This window comes from Chaetodon trifascialis, chromosome 4, assembly GCF_039877785.1.
Source record: "Chaetodon trifascialis isolate fChaTrf1 chromosome 4, fChaTrf1.hap1, whole genome shotgun sequence".
Taxonomy (NCBI): domain Eukaryota; kingdom Metazoa; phylum Chordata; class Actinopteri; order Chaetodontiformes; family Chaetodontidae; genus Chaetodon; species Chaetodon trifascialis.
The window spans coordinates 10,073,471-10,094,977 of NC_092059.1; the positions used below are offsets into that span (position 1 = coordinate 10,073,471).

At 42.9% G+C, this 21,507-nt stretch overlaps 2 protein-coding genes across 2 annotated transcripts in view; one reads left to right on the forward strand and one right to left on the reverse strand.

Annotated features, from left to right (window-relative positions):
- The first annotated feature begins 67 nt into the window (after nt 1–67).
- On the forward strand, nt 68–8,055 carry olfml2ba (olfactomedin-like 2Ba). Its single transcript, XM_070960681.1, has 8 exons — nt 68–520; nt 632–895; nt 1,192–1,299; nt 2,930–3,091; nt 4,967–5,180; nt 5,507–6,496; nt 6,622–6,795; nt 6,879–8,055. The coding sequence occupies exons 1-8, from the start codon at nt 353–355 to the stop codon at nt 7,490–7,492; spliced, it is 2,694 nt and encodes an 897-aa protein (XP_070816782.1). The 5' UTR covers nt 68–352; the 3' UTR covers nt 7,493–8,055.
- A 273-nt stretch (nt 8,056–8,328) lies between these two features.
- Nucleotides 8,329–21,507, reverse strand: part of atf6 (activating transcription factor 6) — a 31,109-nt gene continuing 17,930 nt past the window's right edge. The window contains exons 15-16 of the mRNA XM_070961139.1: nt 18,155–18,239; nt 8,329–10,388 (exon numbers count right to left, since the gene is read on the reverse strand). Of these exons, the coding sequence (XP_070817240.1) occupies nt 10,192–10,388; nt 18,155–18,239 (282 nt within the window). The 3' untranslated portion in view covers nt 8,329–10,191. The remainder of the gene's footprint in view (nt 10,389–18,154; nt 18,240–21,507) is intronic.

A 21,507-nucleotide genomic window follows, 5' to 3' on the forward strand; every position in this document is an offset into this window, starting at 1 on the left:
AATCGTGCTGCACATCATGTGTGAGAAATCGTCTGAAGCAGTTCAACTCCTCCTTGCCAGTTTGATCAGATCCGCCTCCTGTCAGCGCAGCTGCAGTTGCAGATGCCGGCTACTCTCTCACGGACTGCACGGTTCCTCTACACCCGCGTTTATTGTGACAATGAAAAAGATAACATCGCGCTATAAAGCTTAATCTCACTATCTGATGACATTCAGGATACACCCCTCTAATTTTGGAGCCAGAAGCAGACTATGACATTCTCTTGGCAGCTAAAGTAATTGGTGACAGGCTGTGCCTGCCAGCATACTTGCAAGATTAGTTCTCTTTTCGGCGCTCTGTGAGCCTCACAACATGTATAAGTTATGCGTTGTCATCGTAGCGTGCTGTGCGTTTTTTCCACGGGGCTCTGCAGCGCCAAAGACCTGGGGTGAGGATCCCAGGTCAGAGTTTGAGAGCACGGCAGAGCAAAATGACAGGCTGCAGGAGGAGATAGATGGCCAGGAGAGCATCCTCTCTAAGGTAGGAGGAAATATCCCTTTTCTTTACTTCTTATGTTTTATGGACATTTCAGCATTTTCGCATCATTTCATTGAGCGTCTTGGAAATACATCCGTCCTCTTCTCTTTGTAGCTGCTGGGTGATTATGACAAAGTGAAAGCCCTCTCGGAAGGCTCTGACTGTCGGTGTAAATGTGTTGTCAGACCCCTGAGCAGGAGCGCCTGCCGGCGGATAGAAGAAGGGAGCGCCACTGCGCAGGACTTCTACACTGTGGAGACTATCACATCTGGACCAGAGTGCAAGTGCGCCTGCATCGCTCCTCCGTCAGCAGTCAACCCGTGCGAGGGAGAGTTCAGGCTGAAAAAACTTAGGGAAGCTGGAAAAGAGGATGTCAAGGTGAAGTGTCAGCCTGACCATTTTCCATACTATAGAACCTCCAGTACGCATAAGTCCCCGTGCGCCAGAGCCAAAAGGCTAAAGGCTGATGCCCTGCCCGCCTGTTGATCTCTAGAGAGGCCTGGATGACTGGAAGCATGGAGTATCACGTTTTATCAAATCCAGGAAAGCATAGCCCCACATTTTATCCAGAACCAGAGACCCGGGGTTTGAATAGGGTGGGAATGGGCCAATTTTACGCATGGCATGTCTTGAATCGGTAAACTAATTTGACGGAATCCACTTGATCATTCTAGCTTTCCACCATCCTTGAGCTGCTGGAGGGCTCCTTCTATGGCATGGATCTACTGAAGCTGCACTCCGTTACTAATAAGCTCCTGCATCGCGTGGAACACATTGAAAAGGTACCTTTGCAGCGTAGTTGTCGGTATAACATAAGCACAAACTGGTGGTAGCAGGTGTGTTTGTACTGGTGGCCTCTGGATTCAGTGGGTCCAATAAAACACTCTTTGAGCTAGTTTTCAGATTTATTAGAGGCTGGACCTGGAAGGATCAGACTTTCCATCACATGTGGAAGTTTATCTGTTTAAGTATTGAGCCCTTCTTAAAAATAATTGACCAACAAATACCTTCTTTTATCTTTTTTCCTTATTGGTACATTTGCACATTACTTTAGAATTTAAGAGGCTATTAAAAGATTGAAAACCAAATGTTTATGAAATGATGTGGAATAGGATTTTTAGCACTGGCTCAAATGAAAAGGCTTAAAGCTTTAGAGAATAAATTCTTGAATGACGTGTTCAGTCAGGACATGAACAGCAAGAAGCATTGTGCCTCTCAATGGTGAATTTGTTACACCAAACCCCTTGTACTTAAATGAATTAAAAACACCATAAATCATAAAATTGTCTCAACCAAACAGGTGCAACAAAGCAAACCGCAGGGTTACATGCCCAGGCAGACAAGAGTCTAATTATCCCAAATAAATGAAAACACCTGTGTGAATGGCTGCATTATTAGTCATCTAATTGAAAGAATGTTCAAAATAATCTTGATTGGAACAGCTTGCAATGCCTTGACTTGAAGACCGAATTAGTCTGGAATCCCTCCAGACGACACTTTTTAGGGTTTTATCTCACTACTATAACCAGCAGCTGGCTGACACTTGAGCTGCTTCAGTCAAATTTGGTCTAATCAACTGTGACATCCAAATGATATCTGATTCTGCTCCCAAATACGTCTGTGTCACACCCTGTGGGCACTGAATCACTGAGTGAACTGGACCCAAAGCACTGACTGAATCAACATGAAATTGATGAGTTACAGTGGCCTACAGCACAATTCAGAGAACTTGATAATAGCACCACATGCATCATACTGTGCCTGCATGGTGTTAGAAAGCTGTGGTGTACAAGCTGCCAGGACAATAGCTGCATTTGCTGCTCAACTGACCCTTTTCACAGACTTGTCTTGGCATGGAAAGCACAGCTGCAGTTAATAAAACGAATGCGTAAATGAAGCGTGTCCATTATTGATTGTATTAGTTTCAGCTGTGTCTCGGTATGACACGTGAAAAGGTCAGTTGTGGAGAAGTGGAAGTGTAGTGATGTTAATTAGTGGGTGAAGATGCTGATTGCATTTTAAATCGCATTCTGGGCAGTGAAAGGGAGACGAGTATCCTGAAACTGTTTCAGCATATCCACAGAAGACATTGTGACATGCCACAAGAAGAAAAGCACAAAAGAAAGTAAAATTAATGATGGCTGAATTCCATTTCACTGCTTCAGGTCTCACTGCCATGGCTTACTGGGACACTTGAATAGAATGGAATAGAGTGATCTTTAATGTCATTAGTAAAACTTGTGCTTTTCCTACTACAGCAAGTGAAAATCTCAGCTGTGAAATAAATCTATTGAAAACCCTCAACTTCTTCCTTCTGTTAGTGATTACCACTACTTACGACTGCAGCCTAGTTTCCATAAAACCAAGCACAGTATTTCTGTTAAAGGCTTGATGTGTCTGTTCTGCATGAAGGTGGTGTCTCAGAACAGCACCACAAACGAGGTGAAGCCCCAGCAGAGCCCTCCGATCCAGGCAGATGTGCCCGAAAGCCCGCCCACCCCTCCCCCCCACCAGCATCAGGACAAGAAGAGACTCAGTGAGGTCAGTGGGGCTGCAGCATATCTGAACCCAGAGGTAAGTGTGACATCACAGGGTTAACAAATGAGGACAGTAACACAGTCATTTTTTGTATTTACCTGATAATTTCTGACTCAACGGGGGGGTCATTATCTTTAATTACTAAGTAATATCAAGAATGTTATACTAATAATAATATTCTCTTGCTTTTATGCTTTAAAGGTAGTTAACGTCTAAGAATGAATGTGTTACAAAAATTACTGTTGCACTAATGTCATTACTTATCATTAAATAACATAACAAATTATACAGTAACTCCTGGTATTTATTCAATAATTATACAACAACCAGTACTGGAACCAGTACATGGAGTCCTGTCTGTAAATAAGTAGAGGTCTATAACTACACCTCCCTAGTACATACATATCTCTCATGATATTTACTACTACATGTATTCCTGGAATTCACAGATGTTAAAACTTTATTATCATTGCGTATTTATTAACTTAGAAATATTAGATAATTGTTGTGCCTGTTGGCTGCATGGTGGCGCAGCAGGTAGTGCGTGTGCCTCACAGCAAGAAGGTCGCAGGTTCGATTCCCGGGTCGGGCCTTTCTGTGTGAAGTTTGCATGTTCTTCCCGTGCATGCGTGGGTTCTCTCCGGGTACTCCGGCTTCCTCCCACAGACCAAAAACATGCTCATTAGGTTGATTGGTGACTCTAAATTGCCCCTAGGTGTGAATGTGAGTGTGAATGGTGTGTGTATGTGCCTGCGATCGGCTGGCGACCGGTCCAGGGTGTACCCCGCCTCTCGCCCGTTGACAGCCGAGATAGGCTCTGGCCCCCCCGTGACCCCGAAAGGGTTAAGCGGCATAGCAAATGGATGGATGTTGTGCCTGTTGCTCACATGCGGTAATTCCACCAGAATTATGGAGTAAATACTGAGTAAATAGGGTGCTATAAGACTTTATGATTGTATCTATCCATATTCTAACACTATAAGACAAATCCTGATGCACAGTATTATATGTTTGAAGCAGTTGTGAAGGCTCTGACTGAATCAGCAGAATTTAGGAAAGGAACACTTGTAAGAGAAGTGATTGAATTCACATGTTCCATTATTAAGTGTTGTGTTCCTTCAAAACAAAAGCAACAATTATGTGTTCTTTCCACCATCTTTGCCTCCTTTAAAATCATCGTCTCCATGATTAAGGACCACCAATGTGTAAAAGAGGTATTGAGGTAATTGGAAGGTTTGGCAGACCCAGTGGACAACAGCAGACCTCAGACCAGTGACTGTACCACTGGGCCTGAATCCATGGCAGCTTTAATATAAACAGGAGAGCATGCCCCACAGTGTTGGGTGGACCTGGGTTTCACATGCAAGTGATTCACCATTTAATATGTTTCATAAGAGCCCTTGTAAGAGGCATAAAATGAGGTTATTAATGAAACCTGAAGCATAAAATGAACTAAATTAAAGTTTTGGATTGAAATCTTCCTCTTTATTAAAAAATAATTCAGGTTTATTGCAGCTCAGGTCACACTTTGAAGCTTTGGTCATCATTTCCATCAGTAATAATAACACCGCTCTCCCCACTTTAATTGTTTAGAGATTTGAATGTGGCTGTTAGCAAAAGGGAAAGGAAAATGAAGGTATATGGCAAAAGCATTACCCAAAATGTCCATCAGTCACAGTTTACAGACTCACTTCCTGATTACACGCTGACCTACTGCTCTTGCTGCAGTTGTGCACACACAGTGAGCTTTGCAATGAGGAATTATTAGCTACATTTTGGGTGTGTTAACATTTGGATTTAGGTCTAAATGAAGGTTTGATTTGCTCACAGTTCATCTGATTGGTCTCATCAGACTGCATGTTTATGTTTTTCCTTCAAATAAGTTTTGTGTGTTCATCTGTCCACTAACAGGAAAAGTATGAGGAGAAATTCATTGGGAAAAATCCGTCCTTCCCACAGACAGATGGTTCTGCTCAGATCATTGAGGTCAAATCTCAGCTGACCAACAAAGAGGCTTCTCAGGTGTCGAAGACTGGCTCCAATGGAATGATAATCAGAGGAATGACTTTCTATAAATCTGAGCCGGATCCAATGGTGGCGGATGACGGGGAGCCTGGAGAGAACTGTGAGTGCAAACCGTCAGTCGGCTTTACGTGCAGCAGCAGAGGCACATTCACACTCTCTGCTAACCATGAAACAGTATAAGTGGTTCGGATGGATAATCACATCTCATTCCTTGATGTCAGAACACAGTCACAAGAGCATCTGTGAGCTGCTCTGCCAGCTGCTGCCACCAAAAAAAAACTACAGCTACAAATGGGTTTGATCCTGTGGCTTTTTGTGTTTGTTTGCACTGTAATTTATTAGTTCAGAGAAAATTTACTTTACAGTTTTGATGGTACTGGATAATCGGTGCTCAGATGAATTGACCAAATCTTTTCCCTTTTTCAGTTTTTGAGTATCATGGACTCAGTGGTGATGGCCCAATTAACCTCTTGATCGAGGAGAACCTTCTCCAACACAGAGCCCCTCGGCCCAGGACGAGGGGAGGACCAAGACCATTTCGACCTCAGACAACAGGCCGTTTGCACGATTCCATGAAGACCACCCAATCAACAAAACTGAGAGAAAATGAGCCCACCTCAGAAACTCTTAGTGAGTTCATCAGTGCTATTGGAAGCACATCAGTTGACGTGTCTGCAGATGTACAGAGTGACTCATCGGTTATGTTTGGACCGACCACTTCCACACAAATCAACAGGATCACAGACACTGCACCTCTGACCACTCAAAGAATCACTAAATGGCCAATCCCTTTGATAGCTGAACCAGCCGGCACTTCTTTAAGCGTCACTGCCAATGAAACAACAGACACTACAAGGAACACAACCCAACCCTTGGAAAATACAACCACAGAGGAAATCCTATTAGCATTAACAACAGGAAATATACCAGCCACCATGATGGAAACCTCTACCCTGGAGGCGAAACACCAAATGCGAACCAATCCTGGCAGTACTGCAGCTCATTCAAGCACACTTGCACCAAAGCCAGCCACAGAGGCTTCGACTACCAGTCCACTTTCCACTATCACAACCCATGATACTCCACCCTCAGCAGCAGCTTCCACAACAGCTACCTCCACACAGGCTGCTACCACAACAGCAGAAGAAGAAACTGAATCCACCACCTTGACTTTGCAGAGACTGATCACTTTGCCTCCCCACACTTCTTTGCCTTTCACCACACCTGTGACTACCTCTTCTTCAACCACCACCACCACCACCACCACCACCACCACTACCACTACCACTACCAGGCAGGCTGCTAAAGTGAAACGGAAATACAAAATCAGCTGGAATGAGGAAGAGGTAGAGGACGAACACCCAGAATTAGATGAGCCAATGCAAAGGCAGGAGGAATCGACTTCAAGACAACCCGGTAATTGAGTTTTGAGCTTGATGCTAATATCAGCATGCTAACCATGCTGATGTTACTCAGGTACAATTTTAACATGTTCACCATCTACTACATCTACATACTAATCACTCGTGACTCTTTCACAGGGTGCAAAGACACTTTGGCAACAATCTCAGAGCCAGTAACTCACAACACCTACGGCAGGAATGAAGGAGCGTGGATGAAGGATCCAAAGTCTGAGAGCGACAAAATTTATGTCACCAACTTCTATTACGGAAATAACCTCCTGGAGTTCCGCAACATGGAGGTTTTCAAAGCAGGTAAGTCATCAGAGCTTTTATTAAATGCCTCTTTGTCGTCCTTCTGTCTTGCTGAATCTCAAGCTTCTCTTTATCTTTTCTAGGCCGTTTTACCAACTCATTCAAGCTTCCTTACAACTGGATTGGAACAGGCCATGTGGTCTACGATGGGGCTTTCTACTACAGCCGTGCCTTCTCCAGAGACATCATCAAGTATGACTTGCGTCAGCGTTACGTGGCCGCCTGGACCATGCTGCATGATGCTCTGGTCGAGGAGACGTCATCACCTTGGGAGTGGCGCAGCCACTCTGATGTCAACTTCGCTGTGGACGAGAGCGGCCTGTGGATCATCTACCCAGCACTGGACGACGAGGGCTTCTTACAGGAAGTGGTTGTTCTGAGTCGACTGAACCCCTCAGACCTCAGCATGCAGCGGGAAACCACCTGGAGAACCGGGCTCAAGAGAAACCACTACGGGAACTGCTTCATCGTTTGTGGCGTCTTGTACGCTGTTGACAGCTACAACCAAAGGGACGCAAACCTGGAATACGCCTTCGACACCCACACAAACACTCAGATGATTCCCAGAATGCCCTTCACCAACAACTACACCTACACCACGCAGATTGACTACAATCCCAAAGAGGGTGTTTTGTACGCGTGGGACAATGGACACCAGGTCACATACAACATTAAGTTTGCCTATGTAGACCCGTAGTAAAGGTTTGACAGTAGTTATTTTAAAAAGATAATTCTGTGGTTTGAATGGATTGTAGATCAGTCCACATGGCCTAAAGTACGGAGACAAACAAGGCCAAATGTACAAATGTACTTCCTTATATTGTGACAAAACTGTTTTGTTCTTATCAAGATTTTTTTTTTTGTTTTTACATTTTTACCTGAAATAAAAGAAACAATGAGCCTGATTCCTCAGTCAACACATCAAGTTGTACTGTATATACTGTAATGCTGTAAAAAAAAAGCCCTATCAGATAAATGAATGTAGAAAGAATAAACTCATGGCTTGAGTCAAACAACACTTCACATAAAAGAGCCAGTTCATAAAAGCATACTCTTTGAACAAATGCCTGACTTATGTGGACAAATTCCATTCTTCTGTTTCATACACATTACTTTGTATTAAATTTTTCTTTGCATCATATACCGCAGGTCCTCTAATATCACAGGTATTGCTGTTGACCTTTATTTTGTGAAAGCACTTACTTCCTCCATATCAGACTATTCTGAGGAGACTACAATAAAGTTTGGAGATACAAGCAGAAAATGTCTTCTTTGTTTGGCCAATGACAGTTAAAGTGCCTTTAATTACAGCTTCTGAGCGTTAACTGGTAGACTCTAAGGATAGAAGAAGAACCAACTACATACAGAGAATGATTGTTCAAGCCTGTAATTTACTCTTACTGGATGTAAAATGAGTTATTGTGAAAGAAAATACCCCCAAAACAGTCAATCCGCTAAACCTGTTGAAAATAAAATAGTCCAGTTACAGGATTTTCCCCCAAACAGCCCACACAAAGGATGCACACAAAGGTATATAGTTAGAGAAAATCCAGTGTTTATTTTGGTTTATGCACATCGTAGAATACAAAAAACAAAGCCTAAAAAGTTTTTAATTGTACTCTTGTTTTGTCCCTACAGTAAGTTCTGTTGGGATGCAGTGAAAACATTGCGGTGAATCAAATATACTCTTAAAACCAAAAGGGGGAATAAAAAAAAAAATCACACACACAGATGGCCTGGCTTAAGAAAACACAAGCAAAGGGCATATTTTTTTTTCTGAACAATTTTTATGGGCATCTGTTGGGTCAAAATCTAACCGTCTGTATGAAGCTAAAAGAAATGCACTTTCAAACACAGTAGTACATCAAACTGTATAAGAAGCCGCAATTTCTTATATAATTTAGACATTTACCCCAGATTATAGGCAGCAAACCCATTTTACATATTAATATAAGGCATTTACAGGCTGAACTGCACTTCCCAGGTTCTGCATTTATAGTGCAATTTCTTCTCCAACATATTAGGACTAAAAACTCCATTGCAGTTTTTTTTTTTTTAAAGATTTTCCAGTAGGCTATAGTTTTAATATAAGCTTAAGTGCACCAAATAAAAGTGCAATTTAACCCGAGGACTGAGATGTTGGGACTCAAATAAGTTTTCCACCAGCGGTTCATGTCAAACATCTGCATTTTTAGCTCAACGGTCAGAGCAGGAGTTTCAGATTTGATGATGATGTATTTTTCCTGCGATAACACCTCCCCCAAGTAAACTGACACTACATAAATCTCCCAGCACTAAAATTTATCCCATTTCCTTCTAATCCACTATTGTTATACAATATGTAATTTACTTTTCTGCAATATATTAAAAGAAAATGTTCCCACAAAGGGCAAGCCGACAGAGAAAATAAAACTCTTACATCTTGACATAAGAGGTCTTGACAGCAGAAATGAGTGAATTGTAACCCACCACAGGGGTGGGCATTGCTGTTACATAATAACACAAATAAATATGGACAATATATGAATGTGTTCAGAGGAGCGCAGTGCAAAGACACTGGAAATTAAGAAGTGAAATTCTTCATCAATACAGTGCTAAAAACAGAGCACCTGAAATCCTTAAATTAACTGAAACCTGCCAACAACATAGTGGTTAGCCTGCTCGCCTTCACAGATCACCTGACTTCCTGAGTTTACTGAACGGCTCCATGGCCACATGTAATCAACCTGGCATCTCTTCCCATCTCACTCAGCAAGTCTGCCTTATTTAGAGAGGCTACAAATGAGTACGACAGGCGATTACAGCCCTCCTTTTTGTGGAGATTCAAACACAGAATTTGTTGTGTTTCCAAACACTGATATCACAAATATCTTCTTCTGTCTTCAATTATACAAGTTCCATGTTAGATTAGTCTGAGGTGCATAATCATTTCCTGTTTTCTCCCCTGGCTTTGCAGCTTGTCCCGAAATTATGATCCAAAAAAGAAAGATCAGACTCAGGGAGAGTTGCTATGGGGTAAAAGTATTTGTGTTATGATGGGGTGACTCAGGGTTCAATGCTCTGCCCCCTGCCGCTAAGCAATTACCCTTATGTGGGGCGTCTGGGGTTACAGGGAGTCAGTGTTGCCACACAAGGAGCTACAGCCTTCCTCCAGATATGAGCGCTAATAAAGAATGTGGTTGGCTGGTGCTAACAATTTCAGTTAGCTTTGCATTGCAATGACTGGATTTCATTCAAACCTACATCACAACCATGAAGTCAGAGGGAGTGCACCAGATTTAAAACTCCCTTTGCCAAATTAAAAAAAGAAAAAATGAGTTAACTGAGGTCTGAGATGTTCCGATTGTGCTCATGGGTTTTTGTTGAGTTAAAATAACACAGGTGCTGCTCGTGATCTTAAGCAGAGCCCATTAGCACACCGACCGGAGGCGGGGCCTGGTTGTCAGTCGGGGTGTGCTGGTAAAATGTGTCCGTGTGGTTGACCCGAAGCAAAGGTGGGATGGTGGAGGACCTGATGTGGAGGATCCTGGTGTCCGTTACTTCACAGTCGATCTGCATCATCACCTCGTACTCTCTGTCCCTTATGATGCTGTCTGTGATGACAGGACAGGAAGCGGATGATTGTTAGTTGTCAACGCATGTATAAATAAGCATAAATAAATAAGTTCTTGGGGATTCATTTGTGTATTTGCTTCCCCGTCAGTGGATTTATGTCATGCAAAAAGCTTTCATTCACTCCACACACACATAGCCAAAGTGTATTCATTATCGTTATAATTGCTGGCCGTTTTTAGGTCATACTTGTTGCGTGAAAGAGATGATAAGAGACTATTTTGAGAGTGTAAAGGAGCATTGTTTGAGGCAGCTGGGGGGGGGGGCAGAGAACCACAGCAAGTACAGCGGGTGGAGGCTGGGATGCAGATGGAGCCCAGAGGTGAGTCACATACTGGAGTTCTCCTTCTTAGGGATAAACAAAACAGCTCTAAACAAGAGCAGGACATGCAGATTTGAGAAGGAAAAAAAAGAAGAAACTCTGGTAAGAGAGCGAGAGCGAGAGAGAGAGAGAGAGAGAGAGAGAGAGAGAGAGAGAGAGAGAGAGAGAGAGAGAGAGAGAGATCACTGATGATGAGTCAGGATCCTTTAAAGCTTCCTTCAGTTCAGAGAAGAAAAGAAGAATCTCTGGCAAGATTGAGGGACAGAACGTGATTGATGTTGATGAGTCAGGCTGTTGTGCTTGAAAAAAACCCCCAGAGACAGCAACACACCGCAGCTGGTGTACAGTACAGCGATAAACACAAAGCTCATTATCAAAGATAAATACATTTTTACAAGGTCATCCTGAGGTTCAGCCTACAAAGTAATTACTCTGGCTTTATCTTGGGAAATTCACGTTTGGGAAAAGATGCTGGACTTAGGACAATGGCGTGGTTCGCGGTTTGTGGTCTCCCACAGCCTAACTTTGCTCAGCCTGGGGGAAGAACATCCTCTCAAGCGGACAGGCTTGTAAAATCCTTTGCTAGAAAAAGCCATTAAAAACACGTTGAGGGATCCCTTGTTATTTACATTAACAGACAATTTAAAGACTCGTGGCTTCCTTTGTATGTCGGCCAGACAGTCAAGATGATAACAACGCTCCCCATATGTAGCGCGTGCACACACACATACACACACCTCAGGTAGTTTTAGTGCACTCGTATATGACCCAGAAATGGAGCTGCAGGCGTCTTTAAAATGCCTGAGAGTGCTGCAAGTTGTTTAAAAGCCGCAGTCTTTTTCCAGACACCTGTGCAAGACATCAGCTTCTTCTTCTGCGTCCATGGACGTACACTTTCGAGGCAGTTGGAGTTCATCAGATTGTACTATAGACAATACAAGAGTCCCTTCTGCAGCTAGAAGACTCCACGGATGTTCATATCATTATATGGTTAGCTGACACAACGCTGAGCATGATTTCATCTGCTGCTGACCCTCCTCATTTGCACCTGCGGTGAAAGTGGAACTTTTCGAATGGCCTCAGTGCTTGAACAGACATCACTGGAAATCATCCTCTGGCGTAGGATTTTGCTCTTTGTCACGCTATGTCTATCTCAAATTAGTCTTCTGCTTAGAGCAGAGCTGGAAAAGTTATTCTCTGTGTATATAGCTTGATGAGATCACAACTGATTTTTTTTTTTTTCCCCGCTCGGTTCAAGGTTCTGTCATCGCCGCGCAGTCAAGCCTGTGGATTCTGCTCAGCTCTAAATAAACTTCGCTGACATTACCACCACTTCAGCTAATTTTAATGCAATAACAAACAGAAGTGCGACAGAAAGGCAGCACAAGTGGAAATGTGACACATGCGTGCAAAACACCATGATATTAGATGAAAAAATACAAGCATGGAGAAACAAAGCAAGGAGTCTGAATAAAGATACTTTCAAATAAATGCAATATAAAAGAAGTGAGCAGAGGTGAGGCAGTGGGAGGAGGCACCAGTCTATGCAGTGAAAGCAGCATGTGGGTTTGTCAGTGCTTTAAAAGTTAGCTTTACTCATTTATTTATATAAATACCTTGATTTACACTGCTTTATATTAGAGGCTACCTATCTTGGACTTAGCTAATGCTACTTGCTGAGCATAACTGCTTTGATCAAGTGAGTCAAACACCCATAAATATATAGTGACGAACCCAAGAACATACAAAGGTGACTTACTGAATCTGATACTTTTGCTATTTTAGCCATTCAATACTTGCTTTTCCTCGTGTACTTAGTGCTGAACTATGTTACAGTATTCTAAAATTAAGTATCCCCGAATAAAAACTTCCATTAATATCAAAGGTGCACTTATCAATATTTCATATTAATGGATCAAATGACTGCAGGTCATGAGTTGCTTGAAGTGATGAACCCACTTTTTTCACTTCTCATTCAGCGTTTTAGTGTCTTTCAGTTCATTCACTCCCATCAGCACTGTTTCCAGCTGCAGCGAGAAGCTGCTTTCAGTGAAGATTTCTAATAACCTGCTGTAGCTAAACAGCCAGACACTGCCCTCAGGAGTTGGTAGAGGCCAAAACGGAAATAAAAGGAGAGTTAATAGCGGACTTGCATTGGCCAGAAACACAACTTCAAATGAACGCTCATGCTGCTCTGTTTTTGCTGGATGTTTACACGGGGAATGGCTTGCTAACACTTTGTCCATTTAAGGAATCGATTAATGCAAATTGAACTTGTTACCTCTTTATACTGAGAGTTGATCTTCTGTTACCCCTTAACAAGATTACTATATCCCATAATTATTTTGGTAGGGCCCAATAATTACAAAATAATGACACTGCAATTTGTGGGCCACAATTTAAACCATTATCCACATTGAAGAATCACATTTAAGCCCCCGCACTGATTACACCCACCAAATTATCAAAATGTCTCAATTCTCTTCAGCCAACTGCTTGAGAAGCTTGAACAGTGAAACAGGAAACACACAGCCACGAGGCCCAACTTCAAACAGCAGCTCTTTGAAGAAGCTGCCAGATCTACCGTCCTGCTCTGCGTGGTCCCCTTCCCCCTTTTACTACTGCCATCTGGAGATGTTCCAGAGAGTTTCAGCGACACAGTGAGCTGGTGTGCGCTGACAAAACCCCTATGTCTGGCAACGGCGCATCTGAGGAAACCTGAGAGTGAATCTCGGGAGGACGGTGGCTGCCAGACTGGCACGAACACTGAGGACATGCTCATGAGGGAAGCTTTTGTTAATATCAGAAAGGAAGCAATTCATCAGCAAGTATAATCACAAGAGGTCAATAAAAATAAATGTGGGTCTAGAAGAATGTCCATTAAATAGACAATTTTCAGATAATATTATTCAGGAAATTCTGCCAATATGCCCATCTTTTATTTACATTTACATACGCATGAATGATTGGGATGCTTTACGATAGAAACAAGCCGCTGGTGATCAATAAAGCAAAGTTTTACCATCAGAAAGTCAGTCAAGAATCTCAAAAACAACACTTGCAGAGTCTGCAGCCAAGCTAGCAGCTCAGTGAGGCTGCTTGGTACAGCAGTGCTTTGAGCTAAATGCTAACAACAGCCTGCTAACATCCTTCTGGTTGTAATGCCACCATGCTGATGTTTAGGAGATGTCTACCTATCATATTAACCATGTCGGTTTAGCATGTTAGCATGCCAGAATCCATCCAACTGTCGTGACATTTCACTAAAAAACTGAAATGTCAAGCTCATGGTGGTGCTAGCGGGAAAGTCCTGGGATCACCAAAGGCATTATGATTCATCCCCTGGTGATCATGAACATCTGTACAAAATTTGTCTGCAATCAACTGGATATTTGGTGAGATATTTCAGTCTGTACAAAAGGGGTAGACCAAAGATTGATGCTGCCATCAACCTGCAGATAGCATGGCTAATAACTGGCTTTAGTATAGAGCATTAAGTCAGTGAGGCAAAGCATCACTTGCACAAGTTGGAATTTATTTTGGCGAGGATGGCAAGAGTTAAAGATTTGGCTTGGTGAGAGTGCACTTTTTTCAGAGCACTGGTGGGGATGTTTGTTTAGATTAGAGAAGTAGGAAAATCTGACCCCCCCAACTCTTTCTGTGGTGTGGAGCTCTACCATGAACCCCCAGTGAAAGCTGCCTGTTAGCTACAGTGCACATGTACAATCTCAGGGAAGTAAAAATAGACTGCAGTACGTCCCACGGTCGATCCACCTGTAAATGATGTCATCTCCAAAACATTCCTCTGCTCCAAACATGTCGCTTCCACTTGATTGAACTCCTTTCAAACTCAGACGATCATTAAATAAACACACCCTTCAGTCCTTATGAGGAGCCACTGCTCAGCCAGATATGTTTTCAGAGAGAATCAAGAACGTCAAGGTCAAGTAACTTTAAGAGAACCCCTGACCCGTGGACACGCAGCGAGACAGAAACAGGCGATGGCTTACATCAAAGTCTCTATCTTCCATGTTCAGTTATTGACCAAGACAGACCAAATGCTCACGGCAGATTAACAGAGTCTATCCACCTCCTCCAGATGAAAACTATTTAGCGACTGGAGAAGGAAGGCATTCCTAAAGGAGAGCGGCAGCAACAGGGAGCTGGAAAGAATTATCCTCCACTGCGGAGTAATCGTGCTCCAGAAGAGAGGACAGTGTTTCTGCTTCGCTAAAGGTCTCGCCCAGCGAAATATGTACATTTGCACTCAATCACTTCAAAGTTGCAAACAAAGACAACATAAATCTGAAATGCTACTTGAAGGCTGTCATCTGGGTGACACATGGGGCTTCGCATGTTGAAGGAGGGAGGACCACGCGGGTGTTACGCTACCAGAGAATCACCGCCGACCACTTTATATGTCAGCCTGTGTTGGCTTGGTTTTTAACTATCGCTGTCAGGTCAACGAGGACCAACCAACCAACAAGGAGAAGCCCTTGTGGCCACTGAGGCAGAAGCTACTGTACGCACATCTGTGTTAACAAAAAACTACTGTTAGTCCTCTCTCTAAAAGATACCACATGATCCAGCCAACACATTAGATGCAAACACACTCACGCCTTAAACAAGCAGGAAAAAGACTTTTGGTACAAACCACGGGTGAACACAATTTGCAGCCAACTGCAGGCATCCATGACAGATCATGCAAATCGAGGACCTTTTTCTTGAGGAAAAAAGAACCTTTCCAGACCCGATATCTCTCCCTCAATGCCACCTTTGTTTGCCCATTTCAACAATTAGCTGAAAAGGAGGTCTTGGATTTCACTATTTACTGCTATTTCAATGGGCCATCTGACCGGCACGGACCTTAACATTCCTCCCTGACAAGACCAACCAAGAACAATGTTTACCTTCATCAATCTTCATCTCAAACACCGCCCTCTCAGGCAAAAAAAAAAAAAAGTTATTTCCCAATGGCCATGTCTTCCCTGCTGAGTAAGAGGCTCATATTCCACTGACTCACTCCTCTCCGAGTTGGTTGAATCACTAATCAAATCAGTTTCTGGTGCTTTGAGACAAAGACAAGGCAGGGAGATAACAGAGGAGATAACAGAAGAGCAGATTTCTGATAACAATGTCAGGTCGACGGCCAGTAACAACAAGCTGTCTTCCTAATTGCTCACACCCTCCATAAACACAGTCTCCCTTGAGTAGGTTTCCTTTCACTTCACTGTCCCACAGGCTTGGTGAAAATCAAAACACCTGATAACTAAGTTTGCAGTTTTTGGACAGAAGACTTCTTTCCACTGAAGTCTGTGACACAGTGTATCAATAACCTGGCAGATCGAAGAGCCATGGAGAAAAGCTGTGATGAGCTCATGGAAATCAGAAACATCTGTATACTTAAATTATCTCTAAAAAACAATTTGGCAACACACGCGCCAAATAAAAGCCCAAGGTTTGTGCCAGTAAAGTGCTCAGAGGCTGAGGCGTATCTCATGTATGCCAGTGTTAAAACCAATCGGATGGGTTTGTTTCTGAGGGCAGGTGGTCAAATAAATGCAGGACTGCTTCCTTAATGTGCGAGTGGAAACCACCACCCAAACCGCAAACCAAGCGCGCTCTCGTTGCCAGCCACTATGACAAGCTGTGGACGGTCATGGTTTCTTAAAGAGGAAATGAAGCAGTCTAGATGAGCTGCTCTATAATCTGATGAGGTCCTGTAATTGCTTCAAAGTGATTTGATTTTTCATCGCTTGCATCATGAGCGACAATGACAGTGAATGCTGAGATTAATAATTCTACACTAATGACTTCATACCTTAGAGCTGCAGCAGGTAAGATCGAGAAGAGAGCAGACCTAAAAATTTGAACCAACACAAGTCCATGTCACTCCCCCTCTCTCTCCGCTGCACTCATGCCCTGCCTCCAAGCCCCTCCTCCCTGCGGCGTCTGCGCGGCTGCCGTGACAACCAGTAACGTTAGCCTTAGCATCGGAAGCAGCTGCTACATCACAGTCACTAATATACCGTATGTGCTGCGGAGTGTTACTGTAACAATCACCATATTAGCTTTATGGTTATTTGTTGTCTTAGCCGTGTATGCTGTTGTTGGCAGCGGCGGTATGGGCAGTTTCTCCTTTGCGGGTGGCTGTTGCTCCGCCATAGCTTTCACTAGCCTCGTGACGCCGCTCACAGAGCTGTTTGACTGAGCGGCAGTTGGCAGCATGAGAGGAGGGAGGGGGTCGTTCACAGCGTGTGTGAGTAGTGATTGACAGATGTCAGACACTCCCTCAGACTCTCCTCTGGCTCTGATTGGTTGTTTTGTGCCGGGCACGGTGGATTCTTGCAAATCACAGTACGAGCAGTAGGTGGGACCAAAGGAGCTGTTTTTTTTTTTTTCACGGATTACATGTTACATGTACTGCTGTCTGGGCATAGAGACAGTTTTAGCAAATATGACAAAAAAATTACTTTTATGCAAGTTACCTAGCTACCCATATTAAGCAGGCTGAAGAGGACATAAAACGACCATACACCAGCATTTAGCAGAAAAGTAAAGCATAAAACCTAAAACACAATCGACAGAGAGTAACTGCAAAACTCTGACTTGCCTGCAGGTGGCAGACATGTCAAAGTTGCGCATGCTATTACTCTCTGTGCCTGTAGGTGGCACAGTTTAGACTGAACCACAGGTCTGAATGATACTGGCTTGGATGTTTTTTGGGTACTTTGTACAAATAACGTTTCTTGTCCTTGTTAAAAAAAAAACTCAACTAAATTCATTATTTTTGAACACTACGATAACAAATATTTTCCATCTAATTTAAGTACAGCTAAGAAAACACACAAATCTCTGCCAAGGCCTCAACTTCACCATTTTCAGTACAAAATCGACAACAAAAAAAACAATTACAGCCAAAACAAATGACCACATTGAAAAAGCTATTTTTCTTTTTAAACGGTTGTGTCTGTGTGTGGTTCGGTCAGTGGCTGTGCAGACACTTAACAACATTGCTAAATGCAACAGAAAGTATAATCAGAGGCTGCAGGACATGGCAGAAACCACAAAGGGCTCAGAGGGAGCAAGAGAGCAAAAACAGTCTACTAACAAGACGCCAGATGTCAAAGAAACTTTTTGGCAAAGGAAATCTATAAAAAGAAACACTGATTTAAGTCAAACCGGCAACGCACACTCTCGGTCCAAGGAGGTAGATTTTGGAAGAGATTAGCATCACCTTAATAGGCGCAAAAGCAAAAGTGCTCTATTTTGGTCCTAGAAGGTTTTTCTAGTGTCTCAGGTCACAAGTCATGCATTCTTGTGGGGAGACGTGTTTCTTAATCTGCACCCAGCTTTCCTCTCATCTGTTGCATTGTGTTGAGTGACCAAACTCCCCAACTGTTGTGTCTGTGCTGCAGTGCATACCATTTATGTTCATGGCTGGCAACACCACAGACATCTTGGGTCGACGTCCTTTGTTGTGGTTGGTGGCAGGAAGCAGAAGATGATCCTGAGAACAAAGAAGAAAAGGTCATCAAAAGGAAAGTACGACTCATTTGGAAACCAATAAATGGTTGGATACCGTTGCTGATCAAGAATTGGAGCAGAGTTTATAACTCTGAGGAGAAGGACTATTGAAGGACTTGCATTAACTACTTGAAGTTCTCAATGATGCAATAGTTATCCGGATAATCTGGCTAAAAGGTCCGAGAATGAGGCAATAATTTCCAGTAAGGGCTTGATAGCAACACTATTCTTCAAGCTGAGCACTTTTTTCACGCTTTGCCCCATCATCTAAGCAGTTAAAACCACCCTAATTTCAGTACTGTCAGCTTGGGCCCTTGAAACACTAATTGAACTTGTTAATCTTCAGTTTCTAAAGCCATTAAAATAGCTTTTGTGCAACTCATTAGATAATGAGAGGGAAGGTTTTAATCTGAGCACATGCTCTCAGAGGGAGCTGTGGTGGAGAGGAATGCTAATGTGCATGCACACATGTGACGCACACACACGCACGCACGCACGCACACACATACACACACACCGAGAGTAATGGCAGTGTTCAGCTGCTGCTCCTCTTCCAGATTCAAAGGCTATGACTTAAATCATTTAACTGAACTAATATTAAGATTGGTGAAAGAAACCCTACATGACCTGAAAACTATGAAACACATCTATTGGACATTTCAGACAAGCCCATAACACAGCCAGTGAATGAAACCTGCATGACGCAGTTTCTGCTTGAGGAAATTATGAATCGAGACACTTCAGAAAATGACTTGATGGGATTTAAGAATGAGATGGAGATCAGAGGATATCATTAACTCTTAAGTTACTGGACCACGTCAAACAACGAGTTGCTGCTATGAGCACAGTTGAAGCAGCACTCCATAAATGTAGTATTGCACTTCCATAAAGCTGTGGGACTCTCAGGACTCTGAGATATCCTGACTTTAAGATCCTATATATTGTTCTTTCCAACCACCAAGACACCAACTGAAAATTGGTCGGCTCCATCGCCCCTGGCTTGCAAAACTCTGCTTGGGTGAAATGAAAAATGAGGGGTGTTAAGGTGACGACAGATGGGAGTACGGTCTGGGGTTGGAAAGGGATTTCAGCGAGGGTGCAGGAAGAGGCAATGTGGAAGACTTATGAGATATGAGGAGACATACCGATGTGGATTTTAAGAAAAACGGAACATATGAGGGATACTTCTGCATATCACTTCAATCTACAACTACAATCTTGTGTCCTTTGCCTGGTAGTGTTTCCTCAGACTAAAGGATTTGGTGTGAGATATGGTCACGGCACTGCAAGCAATCAAGGACAAGCTACGAGCCACCAAAGGGAGTATTGAATGCTAAAAATGAATGAGAGGGTGCCTTGGCTGTGTGTGGAGGGTGGCAGGAAAACACAGATCACATTACTACTCATCATCAGGGGACCGGCGAGCTTGTCAAGCTGGCAAACACTCACAGCTGCAGCTGCCATGACAACAGGTGAAATTTCCTCAAACCTCATTGGATACGGCCCGCAGTGAAAGCAGCCAGTGTTTCCACCACCTCACCTCAGTGCACACTTACATAAAGCCACAGGTGCTACAACAACAAGTGAAGTGAAGCAAGACCGCAAAATGACGGGAGAGTAAGAGCAGCTCCATATTTTGCTCTTGTTATGTTTTCCATCGCCTCACCTCATTTCACACTTAAACAAAGCCACAGGCAGCGATGTATCTGCTGAGGGCTAAATGCAACCTTGACCTACGCACGGCCTTCTCTGCGCAGGCTACGTACTGTAAAGAGTGACCTCAAAGGCTGGCGAGGCCATGATGAAAACTTGTTGCCTTGAGGGACAAAAGTCAAAATTGGTAGAGAGTGGCTTTAAAATCTAAACAAATTCAAAATGTAATCCAGAGCTTTGGCAGTCTCGTAATAAGATCATACTGACTGGAACAAAAACACAAAAGCACACCCACTTTTGCTGACATACGGACCCTGAAACCCAGGAAACAAAATACAGGCAAATAAACTAAGTGAGAAAAGCTGACAAACGTCTGTTAGAATTAAAAAGGCCACACTGAGGAACCGGCCTGGTTTTTACTATTTGGTGCTTCTTGAACTGTTTTTGTCATTCTCTGCTGTGAATCTTTGATTACTCTAACATTTCCCGCTAATTAAAACCCACTTCAGCATTCAATTAAAAAGAAATCACACCCAAAACGGGCCGAGCGTGTGAAGAGGCAGGACTTGAGATATTTTCCTTTGGTTTGAAATGAGCAAAAAGAAAGGAAGAGAATCCAAAGTCAGAACGATTCATACACCGATTTGTATTAATCAGCAGCTATTTTGAGAATTGATTAATAGCATATGTCATTTTTTGAAGAAACAGTTCTGTGGTTTCTCAGTTGGGAAGATTTTCTGTCTTGTCTTGGACTTTTAGACATAAAGATGGGAATGTTCCAAACAATTAATCAATAATCTTTAGCATCTTCGCATCAAAATAATCAAAGCTTTAAAAAAGATTTTAAAAACCTGTTTCCCCTTATTTGTTAAACGAAAAATGTTATTATTCTTTTAATTTAATCTTATATTCCGGTATTTTTATGCTCCATCTGTCAAGTGTTGCCTTCAGGCACTTTTCAACATGAGATTCAATAACTGCATCAAAGCTCAAGAATCACCATCTATTACTGTGTTTCACTGTGTTTGATGAAGACTTTTTCTCTCTGTAAATGTTCCTCTCTAAGACACGCAGCACAAAGTTACTTTCATTTTGGATGAACTAAAACAGCCTCGCCACTCACTCATGCAACACAAAGCCTCCAGGAACTGAAGGACGGCTACTTGACCCGTAGAGGCCCTCGACTCGGATACACCATTGTTACCATTGTCCCTGCTGTCGCCATGCCAACTCAGAGCCAAAGCTTTGCGACTTGCTCGTTGACAAGGGGTCTTGATCTTTGACCACATGCTTCAAAACTCCCGCCCCACTGAGCAATCCAAAGGATTTAAGGTCTTTACACCACCCAGAGTATGCAGAGGTGACAAGTATCATATGAGCTTGTTGGAACAGCGACCGAATGTGTTTTTGGTAACGTTTCTTCACTTCAGAGGAAGTAAATGTGTTATTTGGCACAGCAACTTCCTACAATAAACACAAAATATAATGGAGAATGGTAGAGAGGAAAGGTTCTCCCCCTCAGTGTGTTTGTTTTCTTCTTTTGTTTTTGGTTTGCACTTGAAAATGAGAGAACGTCTTATTTCCTGTGCAAGTAAGAG